This window comes from Akanthomyces muscarius, chromosome 6 (genome assembly GCF_028009165.1).
Source record: "Akanthomyces muscarius strain Ve6 chromosome 6, whole genome shotgun sequence".
NCBI lineage: Eukaryota > Fungi > Ascomycota > Sordariomycetes > Hypocreales > Cordycipitaceae > Akanthomyces > Akanthomyces muscarius.
The window spans coordinates 720,571-735,465 of NC_079246.1; the positions used below are offsets into that span (position 1 = coordinate 720,571).

The window sequence follows — 14,895 nt, forward strand, 5'->3', positions numbered from 1 at the left end:
ACCGGGTGATAACAAGTACAAAAGGAATCATAGAGACGGAACTTGCAGCTTTCTATACCACGGAAGAAGAGAACTGTTTCCTCTACCCAAGTTTAAACTACAAACACAAAATATCATGGATGTGAAATACGATCTTATACTTCTCGGAGCAACTGGCTATACAGGTCAGCTTTTTTTACCGTACATGGTCAAAAGGTTGCCCGCCGATCTGAGGTGGGCGATCGCGGGACGCAACAAGTCGAAGCTTGAAAATGTTGCGAATGAAAATGGGGTTGTTGAGGCGGGTGGTAGGTTGTATTCAGCAATTGTAGCAGCCAGGCCACTGACAGCGTCTTAGGATCTGTTATTGCGTTGGATCTTACTTCTCAATCGGAAATAACGAAGCTCGCCCGTTCCACACGTGTACTTATCAACATTATTGGACCTTACGCAACAACGTGCGGCTCAATGGTCTTCAAAGCTTGTGCCGAGAATGGTATATTATATGTTGACGGGTAAGGCTCTCTGTATCATTTCCTGCCTTTTTTCTAGAGTGCTTACTGTGTAAAAGAGCTGGAGAGCCAGTTTGGCGGCAAGATATGATTAAACAATACCAAGATGCGGCTGTGGCGTCTGGCGCTCGAGTAAGAACGTTCGCCAAGAATACCGTCGCAATAGCTAATTTTATTAGATGGTCATCACTTGCGGATGGGGCGCTGTACCTGCAGATGTCAGCACTTATCTGGCAGTCGACGCCTTACGGAAGAGCTTCTCGGTACCGACACTAGAGGTTGTTGGGGCATTATATGACATTAAAGGGAGCGCCAGTGGCGGAGCCATTGACTCAGTTGTCACGACAATTGCAAGAAACAGCCTTTCGCGCTTATTCTCAGCCATGAAGTTCGACTCTATTTCCCGAGCAAGGCCAGCGCACGACCCCAAAATCAAATCCGCACTGCCCACCATGAATATTTTCGGCGTCCAGACTATCGACGGCTTAGGGACATTGGCAACACATTTTCACGAGCCTGTCGACCTGCCCCTCGTTGGACGCAGCTGGGGCTTGTCCGAGACGGGACCTGAGGCTGGTGTGTCTGGTTACGGCCCAAATTTTCGATTCTCATCACGGATTCGCCTGCCTGGAGTGCTGGCGGCTTGGCTTTTTCACTCTGCATGTCTTGTATTCTCAGTATGCATGCTTCTCCCGTTTGTACGATTGATTTTTGGCAAATGGCTATTCCCACCTGGCTACGGTGCCTCGCTTGAGCAGCGACGGAATAACCACTTCACCTATCGGGCACTCGGAGTGGGGGACACTAACAAGGTTAAGAAACCAAAAGTCCTAGTTGAATTCCGTTATCCAGGGGATGCAAATGACTTCACAGCCATGACGATGACTGAGGCTGCATTACTGCTTCTCCAAGATGACAGTTCCTCAGATTCACGTTCTGGTGGAATCATAACGCCTGCAAGCTTGGGATCCAAATACGTGGAAAGGCTCAAGCGTCAAAGTGTGGAAATTTCCGTTAATATGATTTAAATACTTGTAGCAAGGGCGATATTGAATCTCAGTCTGCTTTGCCGGCAGTATCTGTCCCAGATCAACGCGCTGTCCCCCGAGAAATGTAATTGTCAAAAAGGGCGCATCAATCTCGACATTAGGTGGAGGCGTCGGGGAAATTGGTTCTTCCGCGACAGCTATATACATAAACTGACTTGGACTCACAGTACGTTTTCCTTATTCTGATAATGTTGTGGCTTTGGTGCAATATTCTAAATTTAGGTCTCTGCGTAAGATTACCCTGTCTGTATACTTGCATTCTCTGCTGATGCCTTCCACGGGATTTTATTAAGGCCAGTGCCTACCTTCGTATGAGTGCGGAGCTGGGCACCTATGTCGCGTGCCAAGGCAGAAATACGCTCAAGAGTTTACATGCTTATAAAAGTATCGTCTCTATTATATCATATATAAAAAATAAACAGGGCTATTAAGAAAATACACTTATACCCTCTAACTAGGCCTCTGGTAGAATCCAGCCGTGATTGTACCTAGCCTGCAGGATGCGCAGCTGCACAAGATGCTCCTCGTCGGGCACGTCGCGCGCCAGCTCCTTGGCCAGGTTTCTCTCAATCGCCTCGATTTTAAAATCCTGCCGGTCGGCCCCCCACCCGTCCTCAGTGTACGTCCACTCCAGCGGCGATTGCGATATCAGCCCCCGCTCGCCCACCAGGGGCCCGTCGGTGCTGATGGCGCCGGTGCTGTGCGCCAGGAGCTGCAGGTACGGCGCCAGCTCCGACGTAAACACCTCGGGCGACGCCATGCGGTAGATGGCGCTCACCAGTGCGCAGTACACTTGGTAGCTCGTGTACGTGCCGTCAAAGATGAGGTGCAGCTCCTCTTCGGTTTCGCTGAAATCGAGGCCTTTGCTGCTGTAGTCCTGGAACAGGTCTCGGCTGAACTGGATGCAGCCCTCTTGGTAGAACCGGCTCTCCTTGCGCGCCTCAAACGTGCCCGGCGGGATGGGGGTCCAGGGCGAGATGCAGAAGCCCTTGGCTTTCGGAGGGAGGGGGATGGGCTTGTTGTCAACGTCACATTCAAACTTGGCAAAGCCGATGACCAGCTCGTCCGTGACGTATGATGCGGACGGCAGGCGGTATGCGTCAAACGTGTCACTGCGGTGGTTGACAAAGTCCGGATGTACCCACTTGGGGTTCTTCTTCTTTGGGAAACGCACATCTGGCTGTCTGCCTTTACCTTGCTTCGTCTCGCCTGGCTGCGTCGTCCCCGGCTTCGTCTTTTTCTTCCCGCCAAGAGGCCCGGCCGTCTGCACCTCTGCGACGCGGGCGTTCTCCCTGTCGGCGAGTAGCGCGTCCTGCCGCGTCGCCTGCTGCCCGGCCGGATCAACGCGCGGGAGCGCCGGATCCTGCTTCACCGAGAAGCACCCAAACGCGTAGTACGTGATGCCCAGGAGCAGATGCCAGCTGGTTGACAGGCTGCAAGAGTCGCTGTTGTCCTCGTACCGCGCCATCTCTGCCCACTCGTCCGGGATGCTGATTGTGCCTGGACGGACGATGCGGATGTTGACGGTCAGCTGTTGAATATGCTCTGGGCGGTACGGAAAGCTCATCCAGCTGGGAAAGACGCCAATATCTCTCACAAGCATGATGTCTAGCACAAACGGCACGTCCATCCTGCCCGACTTCAGTTCCTCGTCAATGACCAGAGCCGTCTCGCGGCGGAGCTGGCGGTTGGTGGCGCGCAGGCCGTGGCCGTGGAAGCAGCGGTTCCGGCGGCGGGACACGTAGAAATTGGTGATGCCGGGGTAGGCGCCATCGAAGCAGTTGCGAAGGCGCACGCGGCTCTTGATCAGCTTGTCGTCGAAGCAGGGCAGCTTCGCGCGGCCGTGCGGCAGGACCTGGACGATGATGGGGCGACGGACCTCCCAGGGGAGGGTGAACAGCCCGGCGGGTGCGTCAGGCATGTCTAGGGATGCCATGCGCCGGAAGCAAGCGCCAGAGCAGGCATTGGCATGGATTTAATAGATGCCGGCGTTGGTTGTGCAGTGAGTCAGCGTCTAAGATGACCCATGTTCGGTTCAGTTAGTAGTGAAGCTCTATGTAATAGTTTAGTGTAGAGCGTCTAGAATAGGAAAATCGCTGCGCTACTAGTCACACCCTCCGTTATACGACGGGCTACCCTAGACGAGAGGTGCCAAGTCTATCGCTGTATTACGAACAAAAAAAGCACAGCGATGTTGAAGATATAGTGCGGTCATGCTTCTATGAGTAAACTCACACTATCTGCCTGTGTTTTTTTGTTCATTCTTATAGTGACGCTTATACTTGTGGCATAATATTACGCGTTACATAAGAAGAATTTCTTTTCAGAGGGCGCGAGACGAAGAAAAAAGGAAAAAGAATTAACCTTTCGTGGCTTTGTACGGTGAAAGTTAGTCACGATGCATGCAAACGCCAAGTTGTCATGGGCGTATTTTCCTAGCGGCAGTTTGGTAGTTGGTTCGGTGACGACCATCGAACATCGGCAGTTGGATGTTTTATTTTATTACAAATCTTTCTTGCAATTCTTTTATCCTTCTACTTGATAAAGCTTCTGTTTTTTTCTTCTGTGCTTTATGAGTGTAGTGCGAGTGCGTGGAATTAGGCCCGAAAAATAAAATTATAGCTAGCAATAGGCTGCAACCTTGGCTACAACTTGAACGTGAATCTCCCTGTCTGAACAGCGGTTGGTCTATTCGACGCATCCAACACGTCTCTTGCCAGTGAGAGGAGCATTTTGTCGCATCCTGTAGTCAGTTAGCGTGCGTTCTTTGCCAGGGGTAGATAGAGAGCACAAACCAGGAGCTCCAGCCATCGAGGCAACAACAGGAAGGTACTCGGATCTTTTGCTAATGCGAGATTCAAACTTTAGCTGGCCAACTGTGGTTGCCCATTAGCTTGTCTTTGGTTCTTGGGGTCCCCAAGGTATCACTTACTCGGAATGACAATTTGCGGCAGCCCAAGCATAGAGGCGATATAATTGGGGCTGAACGAGGGAACGACCGCAGGCGCGCTTGAAATGCTTCAGTACGACGGAAAGCAATTTGCGGGTTATTGTAGAAGTAACTCACGAATTCGGCAGGTCCCGGTACTTTGGCTCTCCACTCCCGCATGGTAAAATAAGGACAGCGTCGGAGTAGCCGTCTGTCCCAGATGCCATGATGTTTTCGCGGAACCAGCGACGGTATACTTCCATCTCTTTGAGCGCCTGCTCTTTTTGCTCGAGACTTACTTCGGCACCGCGATCCCTTGAGAAATGTCAGAAAAGAAAGTTTAAAAACTCCGCGTGGATCCATACCACTTCCATCGCATATATGGACCGACGTACGCCGGTTTACCAAATTTCTGCTCATACTCCTGGCGGAACTCCGAGTATTCTTGGAAACCATCGTAGTAAAAGGGGTAGTAAGCGGTCTAGGGACGTCAGTGTGTGCTGTTGCATGGGTCCGCAGACTTGACTCACTTTACTGATATAGTCACGAATGCTCTGACCTCCCGCTTCGACTGGAGGACAGGCGTTCCATCTTTCCTCGATGTTCAATAGTGTCCGTTTTATGCCAAGAAAATCTTCAAGGACAAAGGTGAATTTTTCTACCATCTCTTGCTGAGCAGGGTTTAAATGCGGGAAGAAGTCGGTGGAGTAAAGTATTCGTGTTGGGTGCTTCAAGTATGATTAGATTAACATGCGTGTATTTGTAGCACAGTCAGAAGCAGATGAATTATACCTTGTGACCATCGGCGAGTGCTGGAAATGAGTGCTTCACCAAGCTAGAGAGCTGATGAATATCTCGCGAGAGCAGTCCGATCGTGTCCATGGACCTGTTTTCGTCAGAACCGAGAGTCATAATGGGCCGATGTGACCGAACCTGCAGCTAGGATAGACTCCATCAAGAGTGTCGGCTCCTGAGGTGATTCGAATACCGAACAATCCGTTCCATGCGGCAGGCCAACGTGTACTTCCGGTAGCTGTCAAGACACGATATTAGTTGGCTGCAATTACAGGTTCAACGAGGCACTTGCTGTCAGTTCCGAGGGAGAAGTCGAGCCATTCGTAGCTAGCAAGACTGGTTGCGCCGCCCGTCGTGCTGCCTGAGGGGGTCTGATAGCCATCGGCTCGCGGATTAAACGGCGCGTGATAATCGATCCACTGATCGGTTGCTTCTTCAGACGAGGCAAACGCGCATAGTTTTGTCTTGCCAACAATGATGGCTCCAAGGCTAATCAGGGTCTGTATATAGGTGGCCGTTTCAGATTCAGGGCCATACAGCTCGGAAAAGGCGCGATTGCCTTGCGTTGTTTTGATACCGGCCACCTTGAAGTTGTCCTTGACGCTGATGCGCTTCCCAGCAAGCGGCTTTTCACTCGTGGCGATTGCATACAGTCGGCTTGGGACTGCAACCGCGCGCCACAGGTTGTCAGCAGCAGTGATGTTTAACGGCTTGAAACTAGTTGTACGGTGAGCGAAGGCGGGCTGTCTGGCACGATAGGAGCATCACCCTACAACGGACAGACATACTGTAAGGCATCATCTCCAGCTGGCACAAAGGTGCTCACAAACGCATCCTGCGTATCCGGGTAGAGGCGCCACGCCTGGAAAAGCAGGTTACCTGGGGAGAGGAAATAAGGACCCTGTGGTAGCTGTGTATCTTCAACTTGTAGTATATGCACAGGATGCCATGAGCCTCCGCGTCCAACCAGGCGATGCACGTCAGCCCATTGGATGGCTGGCGCCTCCTCTGGCTGGTCGACTTGGACAATGACGGTATCAGTCAGAAAGTCCTCTGAGAAGACATCATCATTGTCGTAGAAGGCGGCAATTTTATGCGCAACGTCGACAGCGGTTGACTCGCGGTGTAGCGACAAGAGCAGCACGGGTTGGTTGGCGACGGCATCTTGGGGGCGAGAGTCGTAGCGGAAAGCAACCTGCGCAAGTTAACGATGTTGTTCATAGCTGTCGCTTCCGCCACTCAATAAAATGCGGAGAAAGAGAAACAAACACCGTACCTCAACAGAAGCACCCAGGTGGTAGCTTGCGAGTGGCAGGTTGACCATGAGGGGAGGTTGGTGATGATGTTGATAATGTTGCTGCTGCTGCTGCTGCTGCTGCTGCTGCTGCGTCGACACCTCAGCCCGGGCGGGAGAATTGTTACTATCTTGATAAGAAAATCGCGACCAGGAAAAGAAAAACCGTGATGTTTTTGCCCCGAATGCACGCATCTGGAATGGCAAGCAGGACGCGGCCGGCAGCTGGGATTTGCTAACAAAGCGCAGTAGCTGCGGCGGAGATTTGGCCCGCTGGCTCGGATCTGTAGTTGAGGGGCAACGCTCTGCGAGGAGCTTGCCGGCGATTTGAGATGGAAGGTCTTGATGTGCAGTAACAACGCAGTGATGTGAAGAAGTAGGCGCTGGCTGAGAAAGAGTGTGTCGAGTTGAAAATGGAGGTACCGGTACATGCTGCGTGGATGCCTGACGGGAAGCGCTGGCTTCTCTCCCCGTCAGCGCCACCACTCTCTCCCGATCCCAATGTGCTACTTGGCCAGCACTCGGCAACTCGGATAACCTGCCGACATGTACGCTGCCCATTTGCTAAATGTGCGGCCCATTTGCGGTCCATTTGCCGACCTGCCAGGCTGCTACACTGCATTCAGCTGAAAATTTTCCGGCTGCTACATGAGACAAGGCTCGTCATGCAGACAGGACGTGGGACAAGCTTATTCGTTGCGCCGATGCTGTGGCGTGATGCTGGTGATGTGAAACCAGAGCCTTGCCCGCAGCCACAAGTCTGCCAACTGCCAGGTATTGGTATGCCCAACAGAACACGGTAGGCTGGCATCCGGCTTGCCAAGGCAACACGCGATCGTTGCTAGTACGATTTTGTTACACCGCCGCTGAGTAACTCCTTAGCTCCCGTTCCCGCACTGTTTCTAGTCAATTGACAGCCTCTAGCGCATCATGATTTCAGTTTCGCTGCTGCCATTGACATTGGATGCCCGGGGTCCTCTCCCACCCATATAAAGCCAGCATCTATCCTGCCATCTCTGCTCGCTCAGTCCAGGATTCACTAACAAGCCTCCGACCAACCACACCAGCACACTTGAATACTTTAACTCGATACGAACCACAATGGCCGAAACCGCAGCAGCCAGTCCCATTGCGAAGGCCCAGCCATGGAAGAAGTGGTTTTCTCCCGACCAGGACGGGATTAACGGAGCTCCACTGCGGGCCATCGAACAGTACGATGGCCAGCAAAATGGCGGGGGACGTGACGGCATCCCTGCCACCGAGTTCGATCTTTTTAATAGTTGAGCTTGAGTACGTACGCATTTACATTGCACTTAACAAACCCCCGCCCCCTCTTCTTTTCCTTCTTCTTTTTCCTTGAGAGAGAGCAGGAGCTGACAGGCACCAAGGTTCTAGTTAGCAAGCAACCTGTTGTCTCCCTTTCTTTTGTTTGTTTCAGATTGGGATGCCTGTTCTCCAGAGCTTCCTGACTGCTCTGGAGTTCCGTCGTCTCCATCTCCCAGTTGCTTGCTGATCACTGCCGTGTTTAACCATGGGCTCGATACGGGGTATCTGCGTACCACAAGGGCCCAGTAGTTGCCGAGACCTCACCCAATCTAAATTGCGTAACTGTACGTTCAAATAGTCAATAAACTTGCTCGGCTTTAATTCCTACGTATTTACGCGTTGATAAAGAGTATTACTCCTCAGGCAGTATCGTTTGGCTATTCGTATAGCACTTTTAGCGTATATGCCCGCGGAGTATATTTATATTTGCTAACATATAACTATACTAATAAATATAAGTTAAAAGTACCCCATAATAGGCCTATTTCGGATATTTCTACGGACAGGTGCTACTAACTTATGTCCTACAGCTACTACCACTAACACTACCACAACCGCTCCCACTGCCTCCATCGCTGGTCGTCCTGCCTGCTCTCAACAGTCGTGAAATTACTTCAAGACCAAATTTTCACATTTAAAGAGATGTGAGCATAGATGGCTAAGAGTTAATGGTTTTTTTTTGGCTCCTAGTAGCCTTTCTTTGTGGCTGATTGATACCTAAAAAAGTGTGGGACAATGCTGTGCGAAGAGCAAACAGTTGCTGTACGAACAGTAACTCTCCGAAAAGATGATGTGTACGAATAGCAATGCTCTCAATAAAACGCCGCTAGCCGAACTTCGATGCTTTCACGCAAAACATCTTGCCCATCAGGTGCCGGGTTCGCGAAAGCACAGTGAAACCCGCCTGCGACCAATATTAGTAAAAAGTCGACGCAGATAGACGTCACTCTGCACTTACGTGCCATTGCCGAGTCTGCAATGCATACGTTTCGAAAGATGATGGTTTCTTTGGGGCTTTGATCTGCAAGATACCACCACCTGTGCTCTCGGTTGTAGTGCAAAAAGCAATCCTCACCCAACCCTGTCTGGTAGACAATGTCATTTGCAATCAAGTCCCTATCTGCATCAATGCTGCGGTAATCGCAAAGCGCCAAGGGCCAGTCTTTGGTCGGGGAGTCGTTGAGGAGCCTCCAGATGCTGTTCCCCCACGGAAGGCTCTTGTTAGCCAACTTTTCATTCATGAGGACAGTTTGTATTGCGAGTCAAAAAAAAACAAAAAAAAAACAAACTTTAGAACATCGCATTTGTTTTTTAGCCGTTCTTCAGCGCCAGTACCTAGAGACTCTTGTAATTTCAGCTTTGCACCGGTTTCGGTGTAGTCAACGTGAGCGAAGCGAAAAGGCTGGGCGGCTTCTGTCTCGGCCCCTTTCGCTGCTGGATATCGGGCATCTCGTCGACGAATCTTTTCTCAAGCTTTATTAGTTGCGAAATAACTACGTGGATTGTGTACTCACAGCATAGTTAAAGAATGCCACTTTCTTATATCGAGGAAAGTGCGCCTTCACAAGTTTCGCAAGTTCAGCATAATAACGCGTGATAATGATCTCGTCGAACTCAAAATCGGCGCGCTCAAGTGCTGTTTCCCAAGGGACAAACTGAAACCCATGAGTATCTAGCTCTGGGTTAATTCCATCGCGGGCATTTCCGATCTGCACTGGATGCGCCTCCCAGATGTGATTATCAACCGCCGCTTCTGGGACGTCGTCGACTGAGAATGCCATTGTAAACGGTTTTTCAGTCGCGTACTTTTCGTCACGGGCCAGATACACAATTTCAGTGTCAATGGCACCTGCGTCAGCAGCCATGTTGACCCTCAAGCTCGAGGCTGGTAGTCTTGCAGCGGGTGAGATGCAATGGTTGATTATTCTTGATTAGCTTGAGGGCGTAATCATGAGTACACGGACAAAAAAACTGTACCATGTCTTGCGCGAAAGATAGGAGCGGAGTGCCACTGTCGATACACTTCAATACCGTGTCTGCGCCGGGTTAGACCCTCGAGCTGCAGGTTTGAGCAGTGAGATCGGCACAGCCCTTCTTCCACCTATATTTGCCAACAGCTAACGCATAGCTGAAAAGCGTGGAGGGTGTGATGCCCCGCATTTTATCTATTCAGCCCAACTTATCATGCATAGGGCTTGCTGTGTGGTGCGTATACGTGCCCGCGGCCGCTTACAGCGCCCCTTTAGTGTAGAATCATGCAGATGGGAAGGCGCGCGAGTCAACCACGTCTCCAAAAGTAGGACAAAATGTGACCCGGATAGAACCTGATGGCTGCCTTTTTGCCTTATTTTCCGACTTAGGGGGGAGAGGGTCGTGGCAAATGCGAGTCTCAGGGCGCAGGTGTACGGCTTTTCATGCATCGACGGCTTGCTGTGTACGGCTCATTATGCATTTGTGGCTTGCTGTGTATGCAGCATCAGTCACGAGAGGGGCGCCCCCCTGAAATGATTGGCCTACGGCAAATTCTTCGAGTCATAGTATTGCATGTACAGTACATCTACGTCTGAGCTCTTCTTCCATTGCTCATAGCAAACACGGAGCAGTGGCTAGTAGTGGATATGCGTCCTCATGTCGTAACCTCTTCCCGTCGTTCTTCTCTCTGGGTCTGCAACTCTTGTCTGCTACCACGTGATTGATGTAGTAACAAGTAGTCGCACTCAAGTAGAGAACATATGCAAATCGGCGTTATTCGCAGTTGATGCTACTATCTTGTATATTGAAGTCCGATAAACTCATTGGCTCATCGAGCGTTCTTGATGCCGACACGCCAGTATCAACTCTCGCATTTTTTTGCTATAAGTTTCGCTGAGAATGTCACTTCGGCTAGTTTTCCAGGCTGACGGTGAAGATGCCGCCGCTACGCTCATGTGAGTTTTTCATAGAACGTTATTTGCTATTACACGAAGCTCATACTGCCGCTGCAGTGTTGTCATCATCAGAAGTCCACTTCAAGTATCGGCACCAAATGATGTAAATGAGAAATCTTGGTGGACTGCCGCCCTGCGAGGCAACAGAAGAGTAAAACAAGTTTTTGTGTTTTGCGAGAAACTATATCCACTGTTGAACAATTACACGTTGGAGGGAATGAACGAAAATTCCTTATATCTGTTGAGGGAGCTGCAGCCACACACGCTGATATCTGCGTCGTGCAAAATCGTCTTCATATCCTACTCCTTTGGAAGCTACTTTGCCAAAAATGTCAGTCCATTGCCCGACTTTTAAGCGACTCATGTTCTTATCAAGGCTTAGGCTATGATAGCAGCGCATGATCATCCTGAATTTCGGCCGGTTTATGACGCCGTCTCTGCTCTACTGTTTGTGGCTACTGCTCACAACGAAGATTCTGCAAATTTCAGAAAAACCATAGCTTTATGTGCCGCCATACAGCTGGGCGCCGACCACAAGGCAAAAGGCGTTTTGTCTTCAGATGAATATTCTACAGGCGTGGGAACAATATGCCGAGATTTTCGTGGTCTCACCTTCGTCGGCCAGGTGTTGAATGTCTGTGAGGCCAAACAAACCTCGATCAGAAAGTGGTATGCAAGACCGCGCGTTGTAAGCTGCCTACCCCCATATTGAAAAGGTGGTTAACCAAGAGTTCTAATTTAATTTAGCTGATTGACATTTCCATTGGAAGCAATGCTCGGAAGCTTGAGCAAGTTGTGGTCCTTGAATTCGACCATTACCAGCTGTCAGCCTATCCTTGGCTATCTGCTGGCTTAGAAACAAAATTTCGTGAGGCTGTGGTTGCGCTTCTAGATTCTGTCCCCTCGGAAGACTCTACTGGTAGCTTTTGTAAGATTCCTGGGACAAGACCAGTCACTGACGCGTCCAGGTAGCTTTGCAGCAACCCGCACCGCATTCAAGTCTCCAACCTGCCCAAGGCTTGGCTCTTGGTACCTCTCCATTAACCTTCGGAGGTGGCACGTTATCAACGGAGCAAGACATGTACCAGAAAGGGAACGGGGTTTCTTGCTGTGTAATTCAACCATATCAGCAAAATCCAGCATTCACAGGCCGGACTGAGGTCCTAGGCCGAATAAGGGAATATCTATCGCCTCAGAGTAAGAAGCGCGATGTCCAAGCGAAGTTTGCGTTGGTTGGCTTGGGCGGTATCGGCAAGACTCAAACTGCGTTGGCATATGCATTCGGTTCCAAAAAAGACTTCCCCGTCATACTATGGGCCGACGGAGACACGCGCGCTAAGCTCGCACATAGCTTTGCAATGTTTGACAAGGAGCTTGGCATCTCTCCTACCAATAACTCGAGTCAGTCCGAGAGCAGGGAACGCGTGAAGCGTTGGTTGGAACAAACAAGTAAGCTTTGTCTCTGATGCACGCTAGGTTTTGTATTATTGACAATGCAGGCCTTCCCTGGCTTCTCGTCTTTGACAACATCGATTATGACCCGGAAGACAACATTACTCAGGAATACTGGCCCAACTCGCAAACAGGCTCGGTTCTAGTTACGGCCAGACATGAATCAGCTCTTGGGCAGTTTACAGGCGAAATTTACCCGCTTGGAAATTTGAACGACAATGAGGGTGCCGACCTTTTACTTAAATTGGCCAAGAAGCCATCGAACCAGACCAATTTGGATTATGCCAAAAATATTTGCTCTCGCGTGAGTTGTTTCCCACTAGCAATATCTTCCGTGGCACATGTTGTTGTTTCGCGAAGGTTTACCCTTCAAGAATACTGGGATGAGCATAACAATTTTGATCTCATTGAGAAGTCAAACCCACTCAGTGGACCGGAAGCCCGATACTCGTTCAAATTACAAACCGTATTCTTATCACAGGTGTCTGCTCTTGAAGCAGACGCAAATTCTCTGCTCAACATTTTGGCTTTTCTTGACCCAAGTGGAATCGAAGAGCAGTACCTGTTCAAGGGTCTGGTAAAAGGGTCTCCAGTGCACATTCTCAAAAGATCCCGAGATTTTGCGGAGGCAAGGGACGCCCTTTGTATGAATGGCCTAATCTCAAGAAACGAAGAATTGAAGTTGGTCTGGATGCATCGGATGCTTCAAGAGTTCTGTCGCTTTCGCTCGAGAAGAGAAGGTCACCAACAGCAGATATTCGAGCAAGCGTCGTCCCTTGTGTCCTCCATCTGGCCGGTGCCAGAGCGGCACAACCGTCACAATCGTGAGCTTTGGAAGATCCAAGAACAGCTCATCAATCACATTTTGAGCTTAGCAATGCACTACATGAATTCACTGAGGTTCGACCATGAAAAGAATGGACAGCTTGCCCGATTAGAAGCTAGTCTTAGTCTGGCTGAATTGTTCTACAACGGAGCATGGTAGGTGGAAAACAAAGATCTCCAGATTTTACTGCACATGTTGATGCGAGTAAATAGGTACCTGTATGAGAGGGGTAACTTCAGATCTGCAATACCGCTGCTGCATATTGCCGAAGGCTACTGTATGAGCAACCAGGATGACACGGATTTTATTTTGTCGGACATTTTCGGCGCCTACGCATCCATGGACAGCGAGTCAAATAATCTGCAGTCATGCGAGGAGAATTTCGGCAAACAGCTGCATTATCTACTCAAGGCAATTGACAAAGGCCAAGTAAAGCGCCCTACGGTTCGCGAGGCGCTTGCATATGGCGGGCTCGCTAATGCTACAATGGGAGTCAAGCAGTACGCCAAAGCAGAGATTTGGTATAGGAAATGCTTGAAACTGTGGGAGGACTGTCCAGGAGATCCTTCCATCTACATTCCTCATCTCGCTGCGTGTCTTTTCCTGCAAGATAAGACCGACGAGGCGGCAGCAATCCTGCACTCCTGTATCGAAGAAAGAGAGGCTAGATACGGTGTCCACGACCGTCAATCGTTCAGGTGTGACTCGTCCCGTGCCCCGCGAGCCCTTCCTTCAATGTACCATGCTGATCTTGGAAGCAGAACCGGAATCATTTATTTTGCTCTCGGGAACTGTTTGATCCGTCAAAACAAGCTTGAAGATGCTTACAATGCGCACATCTTTGCAATGGAAATGCTGGAAGAGACACTTGGCCTGCGACATCACCGCTTCGCGGATGCTTGCTACAAGGTTGGGTGGCATCTGAGATGGAAGGGCCAGCTTCAACTTGCAGAGTGAGTGAACAACACTGCTTTTGGTGAAGGAGAACTAACGAGATAAGATCAAAACTCACTCAAGCGTTGAAAATCTACGAGCAAGACAAAATATACTGCAATGAAGCAGCAAGGACGTACTTTGTTCTCAGTGAGGTTGCCACAGCACGGGGCAATGAAGTGCAGGGAGATAAATGGAGAAGTCGGGCAAAGGAGCTGCTGAGAGAAATCACAAAGGCTGAATATCCTGGGCCAGTCACAGAAGAGGATTATGACGAGCTAATTATGTTCTGGTCACGATAAAGTCACAATCAAAACTTGTCCATTAAACACAGGATCATTTCCATTTTCGCGTTCCTTCTTGATAAAGCTGGTCAGAGTACATATAAAACTTCCTGAGTCAGCTAGCCGGCTCTCTAACTGGATTTCTTATTGCCGGAATTAAAAAAGGCACTGAAAACCTGAGACGCTGCCTTACTTCTTCGCCCAAAATAATATAGATGAAGGGCAGGAGAGTAACCACACTAGCAACAACATATTGCCATATGCTTGGCTTAGATCCCGGGTTAATTTCTGCTACATTCATTCCAAAGACTGAAGAGATGAGTGACAAAGGCAGAATGACAAACGCAAGCTTTGTAAGTTTGTTCACTTCTGTCGTTTGTTGTATGGATTTCTGTGCTTCCAGGAGTGCAATCGCGCTCTGCAGTAAATTGCTGCTGGATTCGCACCTTTTCGAAAGTCTCTCACACCGCTGTATTAAGCTTTCATAGTCTGTAATCAAACTTTTATACATTGTTTTTGCCAACGTCTCGCTTGTCCCGCTGCCAGAAGCGTCGAGGCTAGGGGAGCCGCCTTGCCAGTCAGGGTCCTT

At 49.8% G+C, this 14,895-nt stretch overlaps 5 protein-coding genes across 7 annotated transcripts; 2 read left to right on the top strand and 3 right to left on the bottom strand.

Annotated features, from left to right (window-relative positions):
* Window positions 1–115: 115 nt before the first annotated feature.
* LMH87_000256 (uncharacterized protein) lies at window positions 116–1,442 on the top strand (the record flags this gene model as incomplete). Its single annotated transcript, XM_056198131.1, has 5 exons — window positions 116–287; window positions 338–494; window positions 551–623; window positions 671–1,067; window positions 1,411–1,442. The coding sequence occupies 5 exons, from the start codon at window positions 116–118 to the stop codon at window positions 1,440–1,442; spliced, it is 831 nt and encodes a 276-aa protein (XP_056055110.1).
* Window positions 1,443–1,994: 552 nt separating this feature from the next.
* Window positions 1,995–3,476, bottom strand: LMH87_000257 (uncharacterized protein; the record flags this gene model as incomplete). The annotated part of the gene is made up of 1 exon (XM_056198133.1): window positions 1,995–3,476. The coding sequence occupies one exon, from the start codon at window positions 3,474–3,476 to the stop codon at window positions 1,995–1,997; it is 1,482 nt and encodes a 493-aa protein (XP_056055111.1).
* Window positions 3,477–4,185: 709 nt separating this feature from the next.
* LMH87_000258 (uncharacterized protein) lies at window positions 4,186–6,588 on the bottom strand (the record flags this gene model as incomplete). Of its 2 annotated transcripts, none has more annotated exons than XM_056198134.1 (11): window positions 4,186–4,283; window positions 4,336–4,416; window positions 4,473–4,549; window positions 4,608–4,784; window positions 4,835–4,950; window positions 5,000–5,197; window positions 5,262–5,355; window positions 5,403–5,502; window positions 5,557–5,981; window positions 6,053–6,459; window positions 6,541–6,588. In XM_056198134.1, 11 exons carry the CDS (start codon window positions 6,586–6,588, stop codon window positions 4,186–4,188), a joined length of 1,821 nt encoding a protein of 606 aa, XP_056055112.1. The 2 variants fall into 2 exon arrangements, with proteins under 2 accessions (XP_056055112.1, XP_056055113.1); XM_056198135.1 differs by having other exon boundaries at window positions 6,038–6,459.
* Window positions 6,589–8,696: 2,108 nt separating this feature from the next.
* On the bottom strand, window positions 8,697–9,749 carry LMH87_000259 (uncharacterized protein; the record flags this gene model as incomplete). 2 transcript variants are annotated; one of them, XM_056198137.1, is made up of 4 exons in its annotated part: window positions 8,697–8,788; window positions 8,843–9,081; window positions 9,174–9,346; window positions 9,399–9,749. In XM_056198137.1, the coding sequence occupies 4 exons, from the start codon at window positions 9,747–9,749 to the stop codon at window positions 8,697–8,699; spliced, it is 855 nt and encodes a 284-aa protein (XP_056055114.1). The 2 variants fall into 2 exon arrangements, with proteins under 2 accessions (XP_056055114.1, XP_056055115.1); XM_056198136.1 differs by lacking the exon at window positions 8,697–8,788 and having other exon boundaries at window positions 8,993–9,081; window positions 9,220–9,346.
* Window positions 9,750–10,755: 1,006 nt separating this feature from the next.
* Window positions 10,756–14,324, top strand: LMH87_000260 (uncharacterized protein; the record flags this gene model as incomplete). Its single annotated transcript, XM_056198138.1, has 9 exons — window positions 10,756–10,811; window positions 10,869–11,142; window positions 11,194–11,499; window positions 11,559–11,730; window positions 11,784–12,260; window positions 12,311–13,244; window positions 13,302–13,787; window positions 13,851–14,042; window positions 14,090–14,324. The coding sequence occupies 9 exons, from the start codon at window positions 10,756–10,758 to the stop codon at window positions 14,322–14,324; spliced, it is 3,132 nt and encodes a 1,043-aa protein (XP_056055116.1).
* Between the last annotated feature and the right edge of the window lie 571 nt (window positions 14,325–14,895).